A 20,254-nucleotide genomic window follows, 5' to 3' on the forward strand; every position below is an offset into this window, starting at 1 on the left:
AATTCCACTTTTATTCTTTAAAAATTGAACTAATTTCTTTTTGGCTTAAATTATAAGCTTCAACTTTTGCTAATAAAGTTATCATAAATAGTTTTATAAACAATTTAATTTAAATGTTAAAAATGTCAATAAATAAAATTGAAATTTTAACTCATTTAATTATTATATGGTTTGATAAGTATAACCATTAAATTTATAATTAAATTATATTTTATTTTATTCTAATCTTTAATGTAAATCTATTAAAAAATTTTGATTTTAAATATTTAAGGATCAATTTACTATTTCAATAATTACTGTCCACTATCAACCACTGCGATAAACCTCTAACAATGAGTAAAACTATCATTTCGAGTGAAAATAAAAATAAAATAAAATAACACTTATTTTGAGGAACCGAGCTTAAAATAATAATAATAAATTATACATAATTTAAAAAATTAAATTCACTATCATTTTGTATTAAGCAACTGACCGACAACTTAGCTTAAGAACCATTAGGATAATTATTCAAACCCGTTAAGAACGAGAAATAAAAATGGAAATAGGATCGAAAGTCTGATCTTCGTTTATAACCGTTTAAATAGGATCCAAACTATCGATTAATAACTAAAAAAGATGGAAAATATATAATTAAATAAATTTTGTAAATAAGATAAAGTATACTCTCATAATCAAATCCTTTACATATATCTAAAATATACTTCTTAACTAATTATTAAAATATATTATCTAAATATCATATTTTAGTAAAACTCGATAAATTAAAATAATTTTTTTAATAAAATTCAAAGGAAAGAAAGAGATATGAACATAGCTCAACTAATTACGGTCAATAGTGTTTTACTGTAATATTGAGTTTAATAACAGCTCTCAAATGAACCAAATCCATATTCTCGGTTTGCATAATCCCAAACCCCTTAACGAACCGGAAAAAACCGGTTCCGGAAACCACTCCAAATTCCCTTTCCTTCAACGTGAACAAATCCGAGCCCTGAATCTCCAAACTACTCCCTCTGAACTCGCCGCCGGTGAAAATCACCGAGAATACCATATACAGTCCTTTTCCGTCCGATTGAGAGTTTATGTACATACCTTGCGCCCTTCCGATCTCTCTCGAGTCGATCCTCGGCCCTTCCGTCACCGGATCGTCGACCACGATTAGGGTTCCGAACTCCAGAACGTTCGATTCCGATCCTTTTCTGCCGCCGACTGCGATCGCCGATGCGTCTTCTCCGGTGAAGTAGTCGTGGACGTAGATGACGATGTTCGTCTGGTTCGATTGGGGCTTGAAGAGGTTCGGGAAGCCATTGGAGCACAGGATCGCGAGGATCGCGAGGATCGCGAGGAGGAGGGAGTTCGTGAAGGTGAGGAGATTTGAAATCGCCATTGATTTGATCGATCTGAAATTGAAGATGGAAGGTTTGTTTGTTTGTTTATCATTCAATTTTTTTGTTCTCTTTTTTGGTGAATATTCCTCTGGTTTGATCATTTTGATGCTTTGGAAACTCTGTTTGTTCACTTCTACTTCTTTCAAGTGCTCTGTTTTCAATTGTTTAAGTGCATAATTTGGCTTTACTTTTGGCGTTTTTTGTTTTGTCACCTTTTATCTCTCTCTCTCTCTCTAAAATAATACAAATTAAATGACAAAATGAGAGATTCGCTAAGCTTATATGACCTCGGTTAAGGATCCGAGCTTGGTTGACTTTAAAAAGCTTCGATTTAGTAGAGACAGAGTGGATATTTTTTTCTTGATCTGAGTTTGGTTCAACTTAAAAAAAAAAACGTCAATTTAGTAGAGATAAAAAAGCTTAGTTCGATTAAGGGGAGAACGTACTTTGTTTGATGAGAGGTGTTGGATGAGAGTCCCACGTCGACTGATTTAGGGAATGATCATGAATTTATAATCAATGAATACATCTCCGGTGTGAGGCATTTTGATGAAACCCAAAGCAAAACCATGAGAGCTTATTATAATATCATACCATTGTAAAGAGTCGTGTTCTTTTGACAGTAAGCCATTTTGGGGAAACCCAAAGCAAAACCACAAGAGCTTATGCTCAAAGTGTATAATAACGTACCATTGTGAAGAGTCGTATTCTTTTGACGGTAAGCCATTTTGGGGAAACCCAAAACAAAACCACGAGAGCTTATGCTCAAAGTGTATAATATCATACCATTGTGAAGTGTCGTGTTCCGAAGTATTTTTTTCGAGAAACTATTTTTATAGGTTTTATTCTATTTTTTTTTAATTAGGCTTATAAATACCATTTATAAGAATTTGTTTAATTATTCTATTATCTATTATTTATATATATTTTTAAAAATTTAATCTAAAATTTGACAACTAAAAAAATAAAAAATTTGTTTTTTATTTTTATTTTTAGACTTTAATTAAGAGTTCAATTATTTTAAAAATAAATAAAAATATATATTATGGAGAAACGACAAGAAAAGTTAACAAATTTTTTAAAAATAAAAAATAAAATAGTTACGAAATTGGTCTTAATTTTAAAATTTTAGTTTGGATTTAAAAAAAAAAAAAGATAGGTAATAATAAGATAAGGAGACAATGCCACGTATGCAAGAATTTCATTGACTCGATGGTGACTCAGTACCAGCTTTTACGAAGAATCGCTCCCAACTCGGTATCGGATATTTATCTGCAGAATATCAAATATCCACAAAATCAACCAACAAAATTCCTCCACGTGGTATAAAATCTACCTCAAAGGATTAAAGTGCACAGCCACTCCACTAACTGCCACGTGGACAAGCTCACACCAGTCACATTTAGCCACCAGAATCCCGAATATACCCTTTCAAGTCTTCCACTTTAGAAAGGCGTACAGACGGTACTACGTGAAGGGCAGAAACGTAATTTCCCATCACTCTTCTTCTTCTCCAGAGCACGTACGAAAGCAAAATCACAGAGCTGAATCCGTTGAACAAATTCCAGAGAGAAAAAAAGAAAAAAAAAAAAAAAATGCAAGTCTTCTCTTCATCTCCTTCAACCACAAGCTTCAATCTGTTCTCTTCATCTCAAAATCCGAACAATCTCTCGAAATACAGATGCAAAAATTTGATTATACCTCTCCATTTCGCTCCGAGCTCCCTCTCCGTTTGCTGTTCTTCGAGGGAGTCCTCGACGGCGGTTCTCTCCTCCGATCGGTCGTTGGACGGCGAGAACAGAGAGGCGTCGGAGGAGGTTCTTAGAGTTCGGCGGCCGGTAATGGAGTTTACCGGTGAAGATTCCGGCGACGGCGAGGAGGCGGAAGATGAGAGTTCTTCGGTGATAGAACTAGGGCTAGCGGAGATTGCGAAGAAGATGCCGATATTTGAACCGGAGAATCGGGTGGATTCGAGTGCCCTAGAAAGGCCGCTGATTATCAATTTGGATTTGGCGTTGTACAAAGCGAAGATGATGGCGAGGAATTTTCTGTATGATGAAGCACGGCAAGTCCTTCAGAAGGTATTTTTCTCTCAGAAATTTAGGATTCCTTTATTAATCTTAATCCTTCGTAACTTCACAAATTTAGTTTTTGGTTCTATCATATATGAAATTCAAAAAGTAAGAAGCATTTTTTTATAATAAAATATTGGGGCTGAATTTAGCGCGTGATTTGGTTGGGAAAGTGTATAGATAAATGGCCGGAGGATGGGCGGGCATACGTAGCATTGGGGAAGATGTTGAGCAAGCAAATGAAAGCAGCCGACGCCAGAGCTGTGTATGAGAGAGGCTGCCAAGCCACCCAAGGCGAGAACTCCTACATTTGGCAGGTCAGTTTGAATCCTGCCTTTTATGAGCCCAAAGTTATCTCTCTAGTTTTTCCTGATGGCAGTAATAATAAGCTCTTGATTGAAGGTTGATTCAAAGTTATGTTAGGAACCACGACTCTCTATACTTGTATGATATTATCCACTTTAAGCATAATCTCTCATAGTTTTACTTTTGGTTTCTCCCAAAAGGCATCATACCAATGGAGATGTATTCCTTACTTATAAATCCAGGATCGTCTTCTTAATTAGCCAATGTGGGATTCCCTCCCAACAATCCTCTCTCGAACAAAATACACCATAGAGCCTTCCCTGAGACCTATAGAGCTCTTGAACAGCCTCTCCTTAATTGAGGCTCGACTCCTTTCTCTGGAGCCCTCGAACAAAGTACTCCCTTTGTTCGACATTTGAGGATTCTATTGACATAACTAAGTTAAGGGCATGATTATGATACCATGTTAAGAATCACGAACTTCCACAATAGTATGATATTGTCCACTTTGAGCATACGTTCTCATGGATTTGCTTTTAGGTGCCTCAAAAGATCTCATGCTAATGGAGATGTATTCCTTACTTATAAATCCATTAATCGTCCTCTTTATTAGCTAATGTGGAACTCCCTCTCAACAATCTTCAACCGGTTATATGCTAAATTTAGGGACTTAAAACCCTTGTTGTCTCTCGAAGCGGAGTAGGGCTGTCTTGAAGACGAGTAGAGTGGAGTGTGAAAAAAAAAAATCATTTTGTGTAAAACTAATACACCAATTCATAAGCAGTCTTGGTCAAGGAAGCCAACCGAAACCGACCCGCTTACCCCTTGATAGACCAAAAAAAAAACAAGCTGAATTGGGGCTATAATGAAATATTTGGAAACAGGTTTATGTTACATCTTCTCAAATCTTAGCCACTAATTGCACACTTGATATAGTGCTGGGCTGTTCTGGAGAGCAGGATGGGGAATATCAGGAAAGCAAGAGAGCTCTTTGATGCAGCCACAGTAGCCAACAAGAAGCACATTGCCGCATGGCATGGCTGGGCTGTGCTAGAGCTAAAGCAGGGGAACCTCAAGAAGGCCAGGAATCTACTAGCCAAAGGCCTCAAATACTGTGGTGGGAATGAGTATATCTATCAAACACTCGCCCTGCTCGAAGCCAAATCGAATCGATACGAGCAGGCGCGTTATTTGTTTAAGCAGGCTACCAAGTGCAACCCCAAAAGCTGTGCTAGTTGGCTTGTAAGTTCTTTTACACCCCATTTTCCATTGCCCTGATTCTGTTTTGAAATTTGATCATTACTTTCATCTCCCAAATCCCCTCAGTAATTTGGACATGATCATGGTATGGCAGGCATGGGCTCAGCTGGAGATGCAGCGGGAGAACAACCTTCTTGCTAGACAACTGTTTGAGGTGATTTTGATTTCCCTTTTCTTGTTTAACTGTTGATGAGTTCTTAGTAGATCCTTTCATTTCCCTCATTAACAAGTTCATTTGTTTCTTTGTTACCTAGAAAGCCATCCAGGCGAGCCCCAAGAACAGGTTTGCGTGGCACATATGGGGGCTCTTTGAAGCTAATATAGGAAATATCGAGAAGGGAAGGAAACTTTTAAAGATAGGCCATGTCCTAAATCCAAGAGACCCTGTTCTTCTTCAGTCTCTTGGTTTATTAGAGTATAAGAACTCCTCTGCAAGCCTGGCTCGAGTTTTGTTTAGGAGAGCATCTGAACTGGACCCCAAGCACCAACCAGTGTGGATTGTATGTTAATATCCATTCCCTTGTAGAAGGATTTTCCACTCAAACTCTGATCAGATCTTTTGTTGGGGTTCCATTTTTCTTGACAAAACTTAAACCATGGCTTATGCAGGCTTGGGGATGGATGGAATGGAAAGAAGGTAACATAGGGAAAGCAAGGGAGCTGTATCAAAGAGCATTGTTGATTGACTCAGCTAGTGAGAGTGCAGCTCGATGCCTTCAGGTAGACAAATGCTAGTTGTTGAATTATAAATTTGGTTTCAAAATTTGGATGGTTGGCCAAAGCAGGCCGATTTTGACATTGTAACGGTCTCACCATTAGTAGATATTGTCCTCTTTGGGCTTTCCCTCTTGGGCTTCCCCTCAAAATTTTTAAATGCGTTTACTATAGAGAGGATCTAGCCCTACTTTGACCAGTGCTTCGCATTGTCTGGTGACTGACTTTGATTCCATTTGTAACAGCCCAAGTACATATCGCTGTTAGCCTTATAGTTTTAAAACACATCTGTTAGGGAGAGGTTTCCATACTCTTATAAAGAATCCTTAGTTCCCCTCTCCAACTAATGTGCGATCTCACAGTCCACCCTCTTTGGAGTCCCAGTAACCTCAATGGCACATGGTTTGAAACCTGGTTCTTATACCATTTGTAACAGTTCAAGCCCACCACTAGCAGATGTTGTCCTCTTTGAACGGTGTGCCAACAAAGACGTTGGACTCCCAAGAGGGAGGATTGTGAGAGACACATTTTAAAACCGTAAGACTAACGACGATATGTAACGGGCCAAAGTGGACAAAATTTGTTAGCGGTGGGCTTGGACTGTTACAAATGGTATCATAGCCAGGTTATTGGACAGTGTGCCAGCAAGGACACTGGCCCCCAAGAAGGGTGGATTGTGAGATCCCACATTAGTTGGAGAGAAGAACGAAGCATTCTACCTTTCCCTAGCAAACACGCTTTAAAACCGTAAAGTTGATAGCGATACATAACGGGCCAAAATGGACTAGCAGTGGGCTGTCGTACAGACAGACACAAGATGGATGAATGGTAGAAGGAAGTAGAAAATGATAGGAATACTTGTTGGAGTTATGTTCTAATTTTGTTATCAAAGTTCGAGAACCTTTAATTCAGGCTTGGAATCAAAATATTACTTACTTTGATTGCTTTAATACAGGCTTGGGGTGTTCTAGAACAGAGAGCAGGCAACCTATCAGCAGCTAGAAGATTATATAGATCCTCTCTAAGCATAAACTCTCAGAGTTATGTAACATGGATGACCTGGGCAGCACTGGAAGATGATCAAGGGAACGCAATCCGAGCGGAGGAAATTCGAAATCTATACTTCCAGCAGGTCAGAACCTTAATTTTTTGAAATTTGAGTTAGTTTTTCTGAACCATTGGTAAGTAAATGAAGGCTGTGTTGCAACAGAGAACAGAAGTTGTGGATGATGCCTCGTGGGTTATGGGGATCTTAGACGTTATTGACCCAGCACTTGATAGCATAAAGAGGCTGTTGAAGCTGGAGCAAGACCCCTTCGCCATGTCAAGAGTAGCAGATGTAGGCGCTAGAAACGCCTCATTAGACGACTCGGCTGCCTCCTCTAGTGTGGCTGACAGTGAAACTGGGTTTGATTTGGATGCCTTTATGATGAAAAAGTTGTCGATAGACACGTCGAAACTCGAAATTCAACTCGAAACAACTCGACCCAAAAGATTTAAGTATCAAAGAAGTCAAATGAGATCAGAAAACAGACCAGAAATGGCTGTTTCAGAGAGCCAAAGAACAGCATCTTCATCTACTTGAGGATCGATCTTATAGTTCATTCCAGAGAAAACAAGGTTCTTAATGGAACAAATGTTTTGTACGTCTAAGCTTCCCTCATTCATAAAGTTGTTATTATAGCTGCAGGGATCAAGGAAGAAAACACTTCTTTGATGGAGTTCTACATGTCTAAAAGAAGCCATAATGTAAATAACTTTGTAAGTTTATAATTCTTGATGTTCTCTGAGTCTGATCTCTAGTGCTTCTTAATGGTTTGAGGATACAGATTAGATTGAATCAACTTATTTTAGTTTAGTTAATTTTAAATAAATGAAAAATAGTTAGGTAGCTTCATGATTTTTTTCAGGATCGACATGGTTGAATCGAATCAACCTAATTTTTTAACATACTATCCATGTAACAATCCAAACTCACTATTGTTTTCTTTGGGTTTTCCATTTCGAGTTTCTTCTAAAGGTTTTAAAACGTGTCTACTAGGAAATGGTTTTTACACTAATACAAATAAGGTTTCGTTCCATTCTCTATCCGATATGGGATCTCACAATCCACCCCCTTAGGGATCCAACGTCCTCGTTAGTACTCTACCCGGTACGACTATGATACCATTTCTTGTGTGTCATCCTTGCATGGGGGCCTAATCTTTTTTGTGTCGTTCCAATTTTTTCAGATGTCTCATAAGGAAGTAAATAGTGAGATCTGAGATCAGTGCCTAATAAGGGAGAGAGAAATGAAACATTATTTATTTATAGCTTGAAGGAAAAGACGAAAGAGAACAAAATTTATTTATAGCGGAAAAGACAAAGAGAACAATATACATTATTTATATATAATCGGAAGGAAAATACCAAAGAGAACAATATACATTATTTATATATAATCGGAAGGAAAATACCAAAGAGAACAATATCGAATGAGACGCTCTAATTATATAAACATATTTAAGTTATAAACCATCATTCAAGTTTGAAAAATAAATGAATATATGTCTTGTAACATTAATATTTTATTTTTATTAAAAAAAATAATTAAATAACCAATCTATATAAAAAATTGAGTTTCTTATTAAAAAAATGGCGTCAGTGTAGGCATAGGAAAACCGCGCAAATTTGGCAATCATCTTCCCGCTGAAAATGAACCTCAAATATAGGGCGTAGAAATGGCTTAATCTGGACGTGAGCTTGACTCGAAGTCGATGATACTCAAGAATGTCTTCTTCTCGTGGTCGACATTTCAATTCGGACGAGGCCGGTGGAAACTCGGCCATGGAGTTGAACGATCGCCGGCGGCTTCAGGAAGAAGAAGATGATGATCCGTTTCTTAAATTTATCGATTATGCGAGGTCTGTGCTAGCATTTGAAGACGAAGAAGACTTCGATCCTAATGTTAAAGGAACGGAGACCTATACGCCGGGTTGGAGTTGGATCGCCTCTCGGGTCCTCAGAACTTGTATCGCCTACTCCAGTTCTGTTACCCCTGCGATTTTGCTATCCGAGCTCTCGCAGGTACTGTGAATTCAAACTTCATTAAGGTTAATTATTTCGATTGTAGGGAAACTTTGAACAATCAAATGAAGAAGTGTTATTAATTGCCTGACTTTCCTATCTAAGGTAACTGCAAAGTGAGGACTACCTAAAATGTTGAATGTTACACAATTAGACTAAAGATTCCACGAGTTTAATGGAAGTTCTTGGTTACTAGTTTGAATTTGTAGCAGTAGGCCACCCGAGTTCCTTTTTATTTTATACACCCACTTATTAACAATTCATTCGTAGCGGGGAGAAGAAGAGCCCATGCTCTAAATGAGGGATGAATACTCGATGTTCATGGCTTGCTTCTAGGTTTTTGAAGTCAATCTCTCCTTAAGATTTCTTGATCCAATTGTGGTTCTATTGGTTTTCTGAAGTATTAGGCATCGCATATGGGCCAACCTCGAGTGATCTAGATTGCACCCTTACCCCATACAGCTTTTTAGTGTCCTCCCAATGTTCCTTTCAATTCAGTATCTCATCAGCTGAAAGGCTATTTCAACAGTCAATTACGCAATTATCCAAGTGAGAAATGTTTGGTTCCGTCCCAAGCTTCATAGTATAGATTGGAAACAAGAAATCCACGGGTGATGAAGGCATACGTTTCTTCTCTAGGTGGAAAATGCATTCTGGACTTCCTTATCCCTCCTGTCCAGTGCCCCTAAATTGTAACTCGTTAGCTTAGGAAGAATACATTGTTTTCCATAGCATAAAATTGTTTACGCTAATGTAACCTGATTCACGAGGTTTCCTTGTGGTGGGAGTTGGTATAACCCCTGAAATTTTGATAAGAGATGGTATGGAAAAAAAGTGGTTTAGTTGAGGTAAAACATGGTGCATAACGTGGTATCTTGGAGAGAGCTAATAAGCTGAATGATTGGTAAAAACCAGGCAAAGTTATCTATACCCTTGAACAACTACACCTAACCCTTATGGTAAGGGGTCAAAGTTTGTGCCTGATTTAGATGGAGAAGACAAAGTACAGTAGTTGATAGATATTGTGCAACTTGAGTAAGTCTGAAAAAGAACAGTAACTAAATGGTTTATATAAACAATGATTAGTTTCACTTCTGATGTTTCTTAAAAAAAAAAAAAAATACCGGTTCCACTTCTTGTTACCAACTAAGATGATATAAATTAACCTTTCACAGTTCTATTCTACAAGATAGTTATTTGGGTAGTGATTTTTGTTTTGAAGGCCTGGTCTGAGCAACACAGAATTGGGGCTCCCAAGAAAATACCTGAATGTATTAATCAGTTGAAGAAGAAGAATAGAAGAAAGAAGCTCCCGAAAACAGTTACTATTGACTCCATATATGAGAAGAATTTCCTATCTTTAAGCAGCGTTTTGGAAGCTGTTATTGTTGAAGAATTTATTCTTCCAGGTACTTCTATCTCCCATTTTAAGCTGATGATTGTAATTTTAGCAATGTTCTTGTTGCTCTTCCAAATCAATTATACATGACTAAAATGCTAATATATTTGTAGCTTGAGGAAAGGGTTTCTGAAACTGAAACACACATATTCATAGTACTAGTTAATTTACTCAATAATATATAGATATATCTTTCTTTGGGACGACCTTCGTTTGTTTGTTTGTTTTTTTTTTATAATTTTTTTGGAACTACTTAAGTTCAGGTGTTGTTTCCCTAGTTCGACTGTTTAGATGTCATTATACAAACAAGGATCTGAATCTTTTATCAACATGATTTTCTTAAGGTACAAATATACACATGCTTACTTTGGGGGATTTTTGGAGCTCTAATACGATTGATCTCTATCTCCATTGTAGGTAATACTGCTACCCTTCAGATCTATTTATCATGCAATAAAAACCATGTGGAATGAATGTATTCTGAATGGCCATTTGTTTGCTTAATTAGAAGATCCTTTCAGTGGTATTACTGCACTGCACTCTTTTTGTGCCACATTAGTTTGAACAAACCAGCTTGCATTTGAAAAATGAACACAAAAAATCCACCAAAGAAAAATGAAGGCCAGCTAAAAGTGAGGAACACAAGAAAATGTTTATTAAAGAGAAACTGTAGTATGAACCCCAAAAAAAAAAAAAAACGTTAACATGCACAAAACCCCACATCTCCTCCTACAAGTTATCTAACCCCATGAAAGTTATTGGTTTCTTTCCACCCAAATATGCCATAAATGATGAACAAAATTAGCTTGCCAAAGCAAATTACCTTTCTCCTTGAACAAAGAATTCAAAATGACCTCATCGTCCATTGAATGCGTGACCTCTGAATAACAAAAATATCAGATGTCTGCTACATACAACCCATGACTCAAAAGCAGGTGGGTATAGTCACAGTAAGCGATTAAGATCTTTTGCATTGCACTTGTACCCGACACGCCAATTCAAACCAAGGACAAGAGGAGAGGCTTTCATGCTGAGATATAAGATGTTGATTCTCTCCTGAGCCACAAACCAATAATTTATCTTTTTCTTGAAGGTATAAGATGAAACCAACTGAATGTACCAAGACAAGCTATTGCAGATACTTGAAGGATCAGTAGACCAATAGACCACACTCATGAATTGGTACATTTGAATAGAAATTGATTGATTGGATCAAAGAAAGGAGAGAGACTAACTCGTCTATTGGTACATTTGAAGGATCAATGGACCACACTCAACAATTGGTACATTGAATAAAAATTGATTGATTGGTTTGAATAGTAAGTTTTTTAGAACTCAAGGATACAGTTGAACAACTCATAGAACAAATCCTTATTTAACTAAGGTTGTGAATCCAATGATACAGTTGCTGGATATGAATGCTTGATTTTGTATTGCATATTGACATTAAAGCATGCCCGAATCACTTCATTTTTTTTTAATTAATTAATTAATTTATTTATTTTTAGTTTTTATCCCTAAATATCGACTTCCATTTCCATAGTTTCATCTTGATTTGAGGTTTTGTTACGACTCTACAACTGCACAGAACTTGCTATCTTCATATTTCATGGAAGAACAAGTAAAACATGAATCTTTGATGGCAGATTCTATGACTTAGTTGGTGGAATTTTGAAAAAAGGGAGGCAAATATTTTTAACTGGATGCTATCTTCGTGCTGCCAGTGGCGGATCCGGTCATCCACGACTTCTACCAACTGAATACCTTATCATATTGTTAGATGAGGTTGTCAAAATGGCTTTTCTAGCTACCAGAATCAATATTATAATTTTTTTTTTTTTTTTTTGCATATGCACAGTGACTATCTTCTATTTATTATAGGAAGAGGATGATGATGTAATACTTCTAGGAGCTCAATTTTGTTCCGATTCCTTTTCTTCTGTTTCTCTTGACGCCGTCAATAAAGGGACTACATATTCATTATATGCAAGGCAAGATATACAACTTTTTCTCCAGTTTTATCCATCTCCATCTAAACTGGTTTCTTATCCTGCAATGAGCTAGAGGCTGAATTGACCAAATAAATCAGTTTTCACAGAGGGTGGATTTGTCCAATAATGAACTAAATAATGGTTGTCTTATATTCAATATTTTCAGGATTGAGTCTATTGGTCCAATAGAAATTCATGAGAAGACTAACGGCTTACAGATGATACAAATTAGTCTTCTTGATAATGATGGTTTCAAGCTAAAGTTTCTCTTATGGGGTGAACAGGTGATACTAGCCAATCTTCTAAGGTGAGTCTTTTAAGTTGATATTAGTTATTCAGGAATATTCTTATATGATTATATCAACATAACAGTTCCCATTTCAACAGTGTTGGTAGCTTGCTTGCCCTTGATAGACCATATATTGCTACTGTAAACGAGAATGGCCTTGGAACAAGTGATGAGCTTTGTCTTGAATATGGTAGTGCAACACAGTTATATTTGGTGCCTTGCATTCAGCATGAGGAGCAAGTGTGTTGTAGATTCCCACCTTTTCTACACTGCACACACACACACAAACTTAAAAACACTTTCTATTTCTTGAATCTCATTAATATATAAATATTTTACTACACAGGTATGTGTTTTAACACAGAATATAAGCCAAGCTTCAAGGACGCTTGGTACATCATATCCTACTCAGGATCCCCGAGTTTCTCAAGTTTCCTTGCCGTGCGATTCACATGGGACAATTGATTTTGGTAATTATCCTTTTCGGGTGAGTTTAACTTCTAATCATAATCTTAATGTATGGATGGCATTTGTGTTCTTTTTCTTGAATAAGTAGTAGTTACAACGGACAAATGACATTTATAATGTCTCTTGCAACCCCATTATTCCATGTACAGTTTCATACACCTGTGGAATTTATACCTGACTCTGGTTATATCATAAATTGATTCAGAATGGTCCACGCATTTAGCTCCTGTCAGTTTTTTGTAATCCTTCTGTAGTATAAAGTTCATAATTATCTGATTTTACAAGATGCAAAAGGTAAAAGCCAATTTATGCCTTACAAAATTCTGATGTTAAAATTCTGAGAAATTCACTTGACATATTATAGATGACAGGTCTAATTGCTACAGTATTAATCTTCAGATCCCATATCACCAAGCATTTATTTTTTCTTTGTTTGCCAAACAACTAATTGCAATTACTTGAATTGTGATTCTGTAAAAAATTTCTTTCATTCTGAAGTCTGTCTCATTTACTTTACGGAGATGAATCTTAATTTTTCATGCTATTTGTGAAGTTTACAGTCTTTTGTGGTCGACCTTCAAGACAAGATGACTGGCATTAGCTTATATGGTATCATTATAGATATAGTAAATGAAAGAAATACCACAGAAGCTGTTTTCTCTATGAGAATTGAAGATAACACCGGACAAATTTCGGCAAAGTTGCATTTCGTGAGATCTTGGTATGGACATTTTCGTTGCCTAACTTCTAATTTCTGAGTTTTATGAGTCTGGATTTTGCATGGCTCTTCAAATAACAAAAACTTCTCATCTCATACTTCTACTCATTTTCTGAGTTCCTCTTTCATTTTTCCTTTTTTTATTCCCCTTCTTGTAAAAGGTCGCTGGGAAGGGTAGGCGTTGGACATACAGTATATATCAGTGGCCTGACATGCACCATAAAGAAGAATAAGTGAGCTAATTCAAACTCTTTATCCAGTTATCTAGTAAATAAATTGGAAGTATTGGATCATTTGAAATGTTTCCAGAAATAAATAATTTGCCTTCGATTTGAGGTTTCTCTCCTTGTAAAAATTTTGGTGATTTATTCATGGCATTTCTAATTTGATTTGATTTCTTTTCTTTTGAAGCTTGGAGGCTTTATGGATTGAGAATCATGTTGGAGCTTCTTTTGTCAACCTTAGCTGCTTGCCAGCATTGTTAACCTCATCTTGTCTTCATAAAATTTCACGACTTTCTGATCTTACCAGCAACTCTCATGGTACAAAGGTAAAGTTTTTTCTTTTCCTTCTCCTTTTTCGGACTATATTATGTTATGTTTGATAAGAAACTTTCTGTAAGAAAATGGAAGAGATAACCTAGAGGCTGAGGGAAGAGGGAGAAAGGTCCTTGTTGAAGAACCTCTACACACACAAAAAATAGGTGCCCTGATATTGAGTTTCAAGAAGAAGACTGATAACAAATATCTTGAACGGGGCATTTCAGTTTGTCATAAATAATTCAAGAACACAATATATATATATTTTTCTTCAACGTTAAGGGGTTGGATTTCTATCCATCCATCAGGACCGCAAGGGAGCTCTCATCGTACATTTCCATGAAACCGTAGCTGTCTCGATAAGCTACCGGGCTGAAAGGATTTCTCGGAGCCATTCATCTATATCCTTGGAGAACAAGTGAAGCAAATCTCCTGCAAAATAAACTCCATACCTCTGTTGCTTAGGATCAGCCAATTAGGAGTTCCTCATTCTTATAACATAATACATGAGCAACAAACCTTAGGAGAGGGAGCTGAATGATCAATGAGGTTTCTCTTTTTGCAACCTTTGTAGAGTGATTAGGGAAATTTTTGTTCTTCGTTCGCACCTAGCCTCACAGCTATGCTTCCAAAATCGAATCTCGAAAAATACATTCAAAGTTTGGAATTTTCTTCCCTCGTTTTTCTAATATCTCACCTCTATCAGCTGTGATTTTTATTTTGTTTCTCCAAATCTCCTTGACAGGTGTGTCGAGTTCGGCTTGACCAAGTTTCACATTGTCATGTTAGTACGAAATTTTTGCATGCAAATTGTGGTCATTTTGTTGAGGAGACACCCGGCAGAACTGAGTGCAGCTTCTGTCGTTGTGAATGCAAGTCCGAGCTGGTTCGTACATTCGACCTGAAAATCACCCTTGCAGATGATACTGCAAAAATCTTTGCTTGCTGTACAGGTCAAACTGCTGCAGAGTTGTTGCAAATATCTCCTGATGAATTCTGTGAACTACCGGAGGTAAAGACTGAACTTAAAATAATGCTTTAAAGAAAAAAAGCTTATGCTTCAAAACCACCAGTACAGGTGAAAATAGCTTTTGTTTAATAACAAAGAATAAGTTGCTAGTATAGTTCTCTAAAGCTGCCAAAAAAGATGCTTACGGCCGCTCTATGCCACATGATAATGACATTCCGACCTTTATCACAACGATATTCTTTGACTTCGACCTCATTGCTATTTATGTTTAGATTTGAGTTTTTTTCTTTCTGAAAGGTGGTATAGTAATTCGATTGAAGAGTAATGATCATATGTTTCAAATTATTATCATGCATACATGATGACCTGATCATGAGAATCATTATTTAATCTGAATTCTTATGTTTAGTCAGATTCATCCACTGCCCGTATTCCTAAAAGTTGGTTCTAACTTTGTAGGAAGAACAAGTAATGTATCCATCATCACTCGAGAACGAAAGTTTTGTGGTTGCAATAGTGAATTGCAGGAGGCAAACTAGCAAATGTGGAGATAACGTCTATTCTGTTAATGATCCACTTTCGTGGGAGATTACTCGTGCACTGAAGTGTGAATGATATTGCCTCATCTTTCTAACCGTGGCTGTTGCAGGAGGTCAAGTTGTTCATTTCAATGTGTTAGATTTCACCGTTTAGAGGTTTAAAGAGGTTCGAATAACTTACGTGGACATGTTGAACTCAAAAAATTAGCCAACTCGTCGAGTTCACCAGAGTGAGGAGTCCATATTATTATAAAGGTACCACATTTCTAGTCTCACTATTTTGAATTTGGCAATGTTTTGGTCTCTTAGGCTACTATGTTCTTTGTTTTGTATTTGTAATGATTTAGTTTTTAATATTAATAAATGACTTTTAATAGATAATCAATATAATAGATAATTAAATACTTAAATAGATTATCAAATGCTAACAATATAATAGATAAATCAAAATTTATAAATTGGAATAAGATATAAATAGAAAAATAATACAAAAAATAACTTCAATTAAAAGTCCACTCACTGGGCTGAACAAGATGAGCCAAGATCATCCCCCCTTCCTTGTCACCATCCATTTATGTAGATTATTGAGGGAGATAATAATCCTCTACACCGCAGCCTACAGCTTTAAGTTTCAAACTAAACCTCCACCGTTGATTTCGGATAAATTTATAACTAGTGCTTATTTGTTTTTCTATTTACTCTTTTCCACACTTTTTTTTTAAAGCTTTCTTATTTGGACAAATAAATTTTTATTATTGGATAAAAATTAGGTTTTTTATGTTCTAATATTTTTAGCTTATTTTTTTTATTTAATAAATTCAAATCTATAATTTATTAACTAAAATTAAATGTCAAACAGGGACAACGATTATATCACTTATTCTAACCTAAAAAAAACTAGTCAGCTGCATGAAAATCGTAACTCGTGAACAATTCAAACATATGAATGAGATTCGAGTCATATTTGCGAGAAAATATTTTTAAAAATGTGAGCTTGAAAATGCATTTTTTTAAACAATTTGTACGAAAACAATGTTATAGGCTTGAAGCAAATAAACAACAACCACAATGTTTGTTATAGCATTATAACCGAGGTAGGAAGAATTGACAACTAGTCACATTCCGTACCGCACATTTTGAGACATTTTAACCATAATAAAAAATGGTTTGGAACGGGCATGACATGATTGAGACATCTGATACGCGCCACATACATCACGTCTTGGATAAACATAATCATGACACTATGGTAAATATCATCAATTTTTCATCTTAAATCAATCATTTGTGTAAACACGTTTTTAAAAGGCAAGTGTATTGGGGAACACAATCTTTCCCTACGCCCGTCCGCAGAGGATAATACATCCTAGATACCAATTTTCACTCCCATTCAATAGTTATTTCCTGTGGTGGAGTCTTTGCCCCTGAAATTGCGGTGCGCCCCTTCTTCCAATTCCTCTGATAGAATAAGCTCTCCCAACATTCATTCTCATTCACAGTTCCACGGGAAGTAAGAGAACACCAGAAAATGGACGGTGAACGGAGAGTCGGAGTGGCGGTGGATTTCTCCTCCTGCAGCAGAAAAGCTCTCAAATGGGCTATCGATAACATTATCCGCAAGGGCGATTTTTTGGTTCTCATCACTGTTCGTCCTGACGGTGGTTATGAAGACGGCGAGATGCAGCTCTGGCGAACCACCGGATCTCGTAAGATATTCTTTCATCGCTTATTCTATCGCCGGAGATTACGCATGCACTTGTTCGATCGCACCGCAAACATTTTTCGTGGTTGCTGATGTTGTTGCTCTGTTCACTGTTTGAACAAACTCGGTGTCGAATTCGTTTTCGGTTTGGTTTTATGTTCTTGATGGTTTGGCGGTATGTTTTCTGTTTTGCAGCGCTTATTCCTATGGTTGAATTTGCCGATCCTCACACCTTGAAGAAGTACGGGATTAAGCCTGATGCTGAAACTATTGACATTGTGACGACTGCGGCGGCGCAGAAGGAGGTGATTGTTTTATCTTTGTGTTTTTGTTTACCGTTTTTTTGTGGTGTTTATGGAATTCATCGCGATGATTTGGATTTTTTCTGTAATGAGAGCAGATCACTGTGTTGCTTAAGATTTATTGGGGAGATGCTCGTGAGAAGATTTGTGAAGCGATTGATCATATTCCTATTAGCTGTCTTGTGATCGGAAACAGAGGTCTTGGCAAGATTAAGAGGTTAGAGCGAACTCTCTTTTTGTTGTTTAAATCAGCTTTTGGTTGATTTTACAAGAAATGATTGGATTTTTTTCTTTTCCTTCCAAACTTTTATATTTCCTTACTCCATTGTTGTGGATGAATTGTTTTTTACAACCATAAAAGCTGTTCTTTCTTAGAAAATGGCCGTGTTTCATAAGAAATTAGATGAGTATTTGAAACTATAAGATTGGCTCTATAGAACAATTTGCAGAAACTGTTTTGGATAGAACATATCAAATGGTTCTTGGATCTTCTCTCAGTATACTTGCTTTACTTAGGCCGATGGGCATCTTGCTTTATCCATTTTTGGAGAGGAAAGATAATTATAATGTTATGAATAGAAGTGAAATTCTGATTGCTAAAAATTACAGATTTTTTGGGTTATGAAAAGTAGTTGTCTGCTCCCTTGAGCTTATACGAGATAGATCGAATGTAGATGACCATTCCAACCATGGTCGGCTGTTAATCATGGATGCGAATGTTTCGATAACTCATGATGTAAGATGAAATGTTAGATAATTAGTCTAGTTTAATTACTATTAGTTTAGAGATTACTGTTAATGTTAGTTTAGTGGTTACTTGTTTTGGGTTTATTTAGTTGTTTGTGTGAGATCCCAACTGAGGTGAATGAGTGCTAACGAGGATGCTTGCCCCGAAGGGGGTGGGTTGTGAGATCCCACCTCGGTTGGAAAAGGGAACGAAACATTTTTTATAAAGGGTGTGGGAACCTTTCCGTAGCGCATTTTAATCGGGGAGGTCTGAAAGGAAAAGAACCATCTACATTAGATGTTAAATACATTATACCAACATAAACTTCGGTGTTGAATAATGTGGGTACTCGTGGGATGTACATGATTTTAAGTCAATCTAGAAAGTTTATTATGGTATTTGGTTATGAATAGAGGGAGTGGGAAAGGTTGAAGGAAGGCAATTATTAATGGCTTTAGTGAGAGTGGTCGAGAAACGGGGGTGCTCCAAGTACCTCGAATTTGCAACCGGGTGGGTTCGACTGTGTCGATGTTTGAATTTGACGAGATTTGTGTATGCAATTTTGACAGGGCCATATTGGGGAGCGTAAGCAACTATGTGGTGAACAATGGTGCCTGTCCAGTGACTGTAGTGAAGAAAATAGATAACGAGAACTGATCGCTCCATCGCCACAACACTCTTGAATCTCCATTTTCTCGTTCAAATTTTCTGATTATGTGTTTGTTTTGTGAATTGGAAATGTGTATGTTGATGGCCTTAGTTTCTGTTTTGTTTATTAAAATGTTTGTCAAATAATGGGAAGCTCTTCATGGATGGGGTGTTTGTAATAGGATGAATGATGATTTAGAGACTGGTTTGGGAGTGTTCTTCAAAACAATTTTCTGTTCAATAACAATATTCTTTTTTCATTCTCTTTTTTTTTTTTTTCTTTCTTCATGTTTTGTTTGTTGTTTGTATATGACTTGTTGTTAATAATAATTGAAGTGATTTTAATCATGGGATGATCTTTGCTTTTATTAATCATCTAAAACTATTCTTAAAACATTTTACATGCCACCTGATCTTGATAAGACTTGATAAATTCCTATGTGTAATTTTGAGATATCGACTTGGCACAAATTAATAGATTGATGTACACAAACTAACCATTGAATAGCGGGTTCAAATAGAAAGATTAGAAGGGATCAAAAGAGAAGACGGTAGGATAATATGATATGATGACAATGCTGCAGTTGTTATTGATTACGAAGGAAATCCAAAAAGATCTTTTGATGCGATTCAAAAGGAACTTTCCGAGAATTGTGAGAGTTAAATTTCACTAAAATAATTTCATTTGAACTTTCCGAGAATTGTGACAGTTAAATTTCACTAAAATAATTTCATTAGCACCTGAAGTATTATTATAAGATGAGAGCGTGAGATAGTTAATAGTATTTAAATGAAATTAATTAGTAAAGTGTGTATCATGTAATAACCTTTTAAAATTAATAACTAAAATTAATGTTCTTAAAAAATTAACAACTATTTAATAAATTAATATTCAATTAGAAATAATTATAAAATTTTAAGAAAAAAAAAATTATGAAGTGAAACATATATTAGTCTTATTTCGGGGATAATATCTAATAATCTTAATTTTTAATTCCAAAATAAGCTCTAATAGTTTATAATTAAACTGATAAAAATCATTTTGACTAAAATGATTTTAGCAAAGAAATAAATAAAGGTATAGCTTGTGAAATACCAAAATTGCCCCTAAAATCACGAACACAATTCTCAGCCCCTAAGTCATTTTCTTTCT

At 36.2% G+C, this 20,254-nt stretch overlaps 4 protein-coding genes and 1 long non-coding RNA gene across 5 annotated transcripts; 3 read left to right on the forward strand and 2 right to left on the reverse strand.

Annotated features, from left to right (window-relative positions):
- Window positions 1–814: 814 nt before the first annotated feature.
- On the reverse strand, window positions 815–1,576 carry LOC111801049 (dirigent protein 11-like). Its single transcript, XM_023685015.1, has one exon. It carries the CDS (start codon window positions 1,490–1,492, stop codon window positions 833–835), a length of 660 nt encoding a protein of 219 aa, XP_023540783.1. The 5' UTR covers window positions 1,493–1,576; the 3' UTR covers window positions 815–832.
- A 1,298-nt stretch (window positions 1,577–2,874) lies between these two features.
- On the forward strand, window positions 2,875–7,550 carry LOC111801048 (protein high chlorophyll fluorescent 107). The gene is made up of 8 exons (XM_023685014.1): window positions 2,875–3,472; window positions 3,637–3,780; window positions 4,706–5,011; window positions 5,124–5,183; window positions 5,284–5,529; window positions 5,639–5,749; window positions 6,699–6,875; window positions 6,954–7,550. The coding sequence occupies exons 1-8, from the start codon at window positions 2,987–2,989 to the stop codon at window positions 7,326–7,328; spliced, it is 1,905 nt and encodes a 634-aa protein (XP_023540782.1). The 5' UTR covers window positions 2,875–2,986; the 3' UTR covers window positions 7,329–7,550.
- Window positions 7,551–8,398: 848 nt separating this feature from the next.
- On the forward strand, window positions 8,399–15,994 carry LOC111799677. The gene is made up of 13 exons (XM_023683115.1): window positions 8,399–8,809; window positions 10,032–10,218; window positions 10,553–10,625; window positions 11,855–11,993; window positions 12,090–12,199; window positions 12,366–12,506; window positions 12,587–12,728; window positions 12,835–12,975; window positions 13,517–13,677; window positions 13,836–13,907; window positions 14,086–14,224; window positions 14,959–15,225; window positions 15,643–15,994. Exons 1-13 carry the CDS (start codon window positions 8,513–8,515, stop codon window positions 15,796–15,798), a joined length of 2,025 nt encoding a protein of 674 aa, XP_023538883.1. The 5' UTR covers window positions 8,399–8,512; the 3' UTR covers window positions 15,799–15,994.
- On the reverse strand, window positions 14,419–14,949 carry LOC111799679. The gene is made up of 2 exons (XR_002815875.1): window positions 14,733–14,949; window positions 14,419–14,645 (listed from the first exon to the last, which is right to left on the reverse strand). It is a non-coding gene; the product is annotated as an uncharacterized LOC111799679 (long non-coding RNA).
- A 1,116-nt stretch (window positions 15,995–17,110) lies between the features above and the next one.
- LOC111801164 (universal stress protein PHOS32-like) lies at window positions 17,111–19,361 on the forward strand. The gene is made up of 4 exons (XM_023685159.1): window positions 17,111–17,428; window positions 17,620–17,729; window positions 17,825–17,943; window positions 19,023–19,361. Exons 1-4 carry the CDS (start codon window positions 17,251–17,253, stop codon window positions 19,108–19,110), a joined length of 495 nt encoding a protein of 164 aa, XP_023540927.1. The 5' UTR covers window positions 17,111–17,250; the 3' UTR covers window positions 19,111–19,361.
- Window positions 19,362–20,254: the final 893 nt, after the last annotated feature.

This window comes from Cucurbita pepo, chromosome LG08, assembly GCF_002806865.2.
Source record: "Cucurbita pepo subsp. pepo cultivar mu-cu-16 chromosome LG08, ASM280686v2, whole genome shotgun sequence".
NCBI lineage: Eukaryota > Viridiplantae > Streptophyta > Magnoliopsida > Cucurbitales > Cucurbitaceae > Cucurbita > Cucurbita pepo.